A 5,132-nucleotide genomic window follows, 5' to 3' on the forward strand; every position below is an offset into this window, starting at 1 on the left:
TGAGAAGTGTAAGCAAAAGAAGTACACCCCCCGGTTGGAGTGGTATGAACCAACCCGGGGTCAGAGGTGAATTAGAGGTGAATCTCCACATGGTGTACACTGTACACTGACAATGAGGATGACATTCATTGAGTATTATAGAGACAACTTCCCACATCATTCCATCTCCAGTCTTTTTGTTGAGTCTGCTTAATGCGAGAAATTCTACACTAGTCCTGAAATCAGTTAAGTAAATTATACTCTATTCTTGAAGATGAATTCCTGGTTGTATTTACTTGTACACAATAGTATATTGTATCTATCTTATCTTGTCTTCAATAACAATATAATGTAATATCTAATCTTATCTATGATTCATCTTAACCCAGTGAACTTGAATCTTAGTGCAGTACTTCCATGTAAATTTAGAAGTGATCAACCAGCAGTCACAAATGTTCAAAACTTAAACACTTTAGTTTTCCCAATGAACAAAGTCTTGCACGCTGCACAACTTGTAATGCACTGAGTTGTAAGTCAATCAGTCTCATATTGCTGCAACCATGATGGTGGCCTACGGACCCTTGACTCTTGTACCCGTGCTTTCTTCCTTGGATTTGTAGATCCTGGAGTCCTTGAACTCCTTGTTCACTGAGGTAACATCAGGCTGCAGCGTGTCTTCATGGACTGGATGACCATCTGGTTGTACATTGGAGTGGGATTCTGAGCTACCAAGGATGAATTTTTGCACTGGAAGGGGGCCATGATTGATGGCTTGAAAGACATAGTCAGAAAAGAAATCAACCAACTTCTTCTCAAGCTCTGCCCAGTACACAGGGTCAAAGTCAACGTTAACAACAGCATAACTGTGCTCTGTCCATACAATGAAGTGACACTCTTTTTGCTGAGTTACAGCCATTGCCATCTGCACTTGACAAAAGTAGCCACGTTTTGTTCTAGACAAAGCAAAGTCGCCTTGTCCTGTTGCAGGTAATCAATCTTTCCTGTTCTTACTGCCTCCTCAACTGTCATGTCTCGTGCAGTGAAGGGGCATTTGATTTCTATTGTTCTTGATGAGTGGCATGAGCACTTTGCTATTCCATCTGGACTTGCTCGCAAGAAAGGTTTTTCTGGATGCACAACTAGTCCAGTTTCATCGATGTTGAAATCCTGATGCTGTTTTACCATTTCATTGAAATACTGTGTGCGTGCAACTTTTTCTTTCTCTGTGCCGTATCTGAGTGACTCAACTTTTGTCTCAGGTGGCTTGGTTAGTAAGATGCAGTCTGCATGAAGGCAACCGTTGGCCAAACGATTTTTAGAGGCTCTACTGTGAGGTAGGTATGACTGGGAAATGTCAAATGCAACAGAAGAAGTAATGGCCCCCATTCTTTGCTTGTACCACTGCACATTTTTCGATTGTCCCCTTGTTGCCTGCTCGACCAGGTGGCACTCTTGATCAGTAAAACGGAAGTCCTCAATGTTATTTTTGTCTCTTACTTGTGGATGCAAAGCAACAGGCAACGGAGGCAAAGGGGGCCCAGTTGAGACTTCACAAAATGCTGCAGGAGCTAATGAAGCATCTAACTCACAGACCTTGTCAGGCAGGGCAGCCGGACCTTTGGAACCTTTGATGGGACCGAACCTTGAAGCATGGAGTGCATTTACAGCTGGAAGGATTATCCCAAGGGGGGAGAGTAGCATCTATTAAATCCCCTCGAAGTTGCAACACCTCATCTTTTATCGGTGGTGGTACAGAATTTGCGAAAAGTAGCCCGTCGTCAGTTGAAGTTCTTCTCATTCTGCATTTTTCTTCTGGCTTGAGCTGAATGCTGTCAATTGTCTTCGGCTTGACTGCAGCTCCTGTTTATTTAAAAAGTTCTATTAATATGTTACACTTGACAAATTCACTCATCATCATCATCATGGTGTAACTTGAGTAAGAAGCAAAACATTCCTATATATCAAGAAGGCATTGCGTGGCCCTTCAAGCATGAGATCACCTGCTCTTCAGAAGAAAACTACATGTAGTCAGTTTCATGACCCCATCTCTGATGATAGACACACTTGACAAAGGTAAAATCATTTAACTTTACTAGAACAAATGTATCTTGTTGTAGAGCCAACAAATTAATATACTGTACAAGTCACACAGTACAGTCATCATCACCAATTACCTTTAGGATTTCCCCCCGTAGCATGGCACATCTGTGCAAGTTGCATCAGGTGGTAGTGCCGAACCCACTGATGAGATGACGTCAGCAACTGTAAACAGCAAAGCCCCAATATGACCGCATGACTGGGATTGACTGCAAATATGAATAAATGATAGATTGTCATAATGATGTCTGCATATTGTGTGCATTATAAGTACAGCAAACATTTATTTGGTTGGTATATCTCTGCTTCTCCCAACCTGACTTTGTTATATCGTATTATAGTGTTAGTGCACAGACAGCCTGGATAACAAATTACATGTAAATGATTTGGGCCATACCAATAAAAGAAAGAAAGACTTAAAAAAACACTGAGTGCATCAATAAACATATCACTGTTATCAGGTCTAAACCTTGTACAAAAAGGCAAAGCAAAGCAAACTCAATCCAACATGTCCAATAATCAGTTCAGCGGAAAAACAACAACAAAAATTTAATTTTAGTATTCATCACTGCCAAGGTGTAGCTGTAAGATTTGTTTTGCTCTATGCAACTTACACATGTTTTTTTTTCTGTTGCTATATGTGAACAGATTGTCAATGGTTGCTGCTTAACATTCATTCATAAAGCAACTGAAAAAAAATGTGTAAGTTGCATAGAGAAGCAAACCTTAAAGTTACACCTTTGGAGTGATGAATACTAAATTCTCAATATGTGACTTACCCAGCAGTGCATGAGCAGAAGCCCCCTGCAGGGGTGCCTCTTTCTTTTTCAAGAACACAAAACAGTGACTTCACATCGTCTTCGTTTGTCGACTGGGAAAGGTTGCATCTTCCCTTAATCACGCAGAGGTGTACTGATGATGGTAACTCGTTAAACTTCACTGAATGAATCATGTGCTTTAGTTGGTATGACCTTGTCAGTTTATACTTCCTCGCCATTTCAGGAGTGATGCAGCTGGTGTCTAGGAGGTAGCCCTTTACTTTTGCGTCGTCGATCTCTGGACACCTGCACAACACAGGTTGATATTGCATGCTGTTTATCCATGGAAATTTCCTAAACCATGTTTAAAAATCATTAATGTTTCCAAATGGTTTCTTTTCCACTATCATATACATTTATGACTATGACACTATTCAGCTAGTACATGTATGTATGCTAATGATGTAATTGAGTAAATGATTGATATTAATCTTAAAAAGAACTCACTTGTGAAGCTGTTTAGTGAACCCCGTCAGTCTCGAGGCCCACGCAAATGTCATCTTCCCAAGTTCCTGCAACACGTCTGGCTCCAACCCGTGCTGTTTTCTCCTCGGCTCTGCCTTCTCTCGCACTCCTTTCCCCGTCGTGGAAATACCCAGCAATTCACATACCAAGACTTGCAAGGCTGCTTTACCATGGTCTAAATCTACGATGTTCTTCTGTCGACACACGCCCTTGAGTTGTTTTTTGGATAAGGATACGACGTCGTTGTAACTGAACAACTTGCGCTGCAATAAAGTACACAATATTATTAATGCTAAAATTATATTTTTGTCGGTGGGGAGGGCTTGTTTTGGTTGGATATGGCCACTTATATTCGGCCCTAAACATTAGTAAGGAACGCACAGACTTAACTCCGTCCACAATTCAGTTTCAGTGCTCAGTCCTTGTATATAATGTTCTTGGTTTCATAAGCACAGGGGAGTAAAAAGCAGGAGGCGATTTTTCGCCAGCCGCTTGCCGTAGGTGTTAACTGGCAACCGGCCTTTTTCGCCGGCAGGGGGCTACGTTGGATATCGGCATTAGTTTCGGTCCTAAACATAAGAAACCACACAGATTTTACTCCCTCCGACATATTCAGTTTAATTAACGGAGGAAAGCTTCACATGAGTACGAACCTGCGATGTACTGCTGCTGGTGCCGGCCGGCGAAAACTTGCAGACGACGTTTCCCGGTACGGACGCCATTGTTGTTTGTTTACCTCTCCAGCGCGCGTTGCATTATGGGATTACGTAATGGGGCGAATACTCCAAGTTGACAATCATTATGTATTCCAATTTGCGCTAAATTATTATCGTTACAATCTGTCACAAATTCCATTTCCCGTAGCTGAAAAATTTATTGTAAACAATTTAGCGTGTTTACTGCCTGTAATACACAAACTTGCTATTTCCCGCGCGGGAACGTTGGCAACCTGATCTCGACCGCATCACGATGTCAAGGGTTCATTTTTTCCGCGAAATAAAGTAGTCCGTTTCATAATTTTAGGAGCTGACTTGCCTTACAAGAAAGCTTATCGTTGACGTCTGCAACCAACAGCTATCTAAAACTTTAATGTGTTCATGAACTTGATAGAAACATGATTTGCCTTTGTCCGGTCACAGTTTTAATTCTTGCAATCAGAAAACACATCGAAGAAATTTCCGATTTCTTTACTTTTGATAATGTCCTACGCAATGGCGGGAACGATGGTAACCGGATACCCCAAGCATCGCTTTTTTTAGTGAACAACACCACCGTGTCAGTACCACAGTGTCAGTGATGATGATTGGCATATATGGGGTGCGCCTAATATTTTTAAACAAAATTATTAATACACAGCACAGTAAGTATGGGTTGACCCAGGTAGCTAAAACAAATTATGCATTTTGAATATGGTTGCTACATGTAAGAAAGATTCAAAACAGACTGTTTTGAAAAGTACTACTAAATTCTGGGTAAATAGAGCATGATTTTATCAAATTTAACCAATAAGCATGCCACGTTAAATTATTAATAGTTTCCCGCCGTTGAAAGCCTTTGGTCGTCCGGGCGACTCTTAAACATAGAAAACGGATGAGCATTTTACACGTGTTGGATTCCTTTTGTTAGTTAGGGATATCCCAGTTTCTCAATTTTTGAGGTAGTATCGCACCAGCACTTTGCATACATGCTGTTTGGTCGCGTAACCTTTACACTGCAGTAGCCCAGTCTGTAGTCCGCGGCACAGCCAAGCCAGTAGCCATCGTTGCGGAAGGT

General features: G+C 41.4%; 1 protein-coding gene across 1 annotated transcript; it reads right to left on the reverse strand.

The window, feature by feature from the left end:
- Positions 1–2,155: 2,155 nt before the first annotated feature.
- On the reverse strand, positions 2,156–4,083 carry LOC109476206. Its single transcript, XM_019777089.1, has 4 exons — positions 4,013–4,083; positions 3,342–3,622; positions 2,856–3,140; positions 2,156–2,285 (listed from the first exon to the last, which is right to left on the reverse strand). The coding sequence occupies exons 1-4, from the start codon at positions 4,079–4,081 to the stop codon at positions 2,156–2,158; spliced, it is 765 nt and encodes a 254-aa protein (XP_019632648.1). The 5' UTR covers positions 4,082–4,083.
- Positions 4,084–5,132: the final 1,049 nt, after the last annotated feature.

The sequence above is a fragment of the Branchiostoma belcheri genome, unplaced genomic scaffold (genome assembly GCF_001625305.1).
Source record: "Branchiostoma belcheri isolate BF01 breed outbred unplaced genomic scaffold, Haploidv18h27 scaffold369, whole genome shotgun sequence".
NCBI lineage: Eukaryota > Metazoa > Chordata > Leptocardii > Amphioxiformes > Branchiostomatidae > Branchiostoma > Branchiostoma belcheri.

What these genes read in the sequence shown, in the direction of transcription:
- LOC109476206 (XM_019777089.1), bottom strand. Translation starts at nt 4,081, where the DNA reads ATGGCGTCCGTACCGGGAAACGTCGTCTGCAAGTTTTCGCCGGCCGGC. An exon ending in TTCACTAAACAGCTTCACAA is followed by an intron (nt 3,141 to 3,341) that starts GTGAGTTCTTTT and finishes TGTGTTGTGCAG; the next exon opens with GTGTCCAGAGATCGACGACG. An exon ending in TTCTGCTCATGCACTGCTGG is followed by an intron (nt 2,286 to 2,855) that starts GTAAGTCACATA and finishes TCATATTTGCAG; the next exon opens with TCAATCCCAGTCATGCGGTC.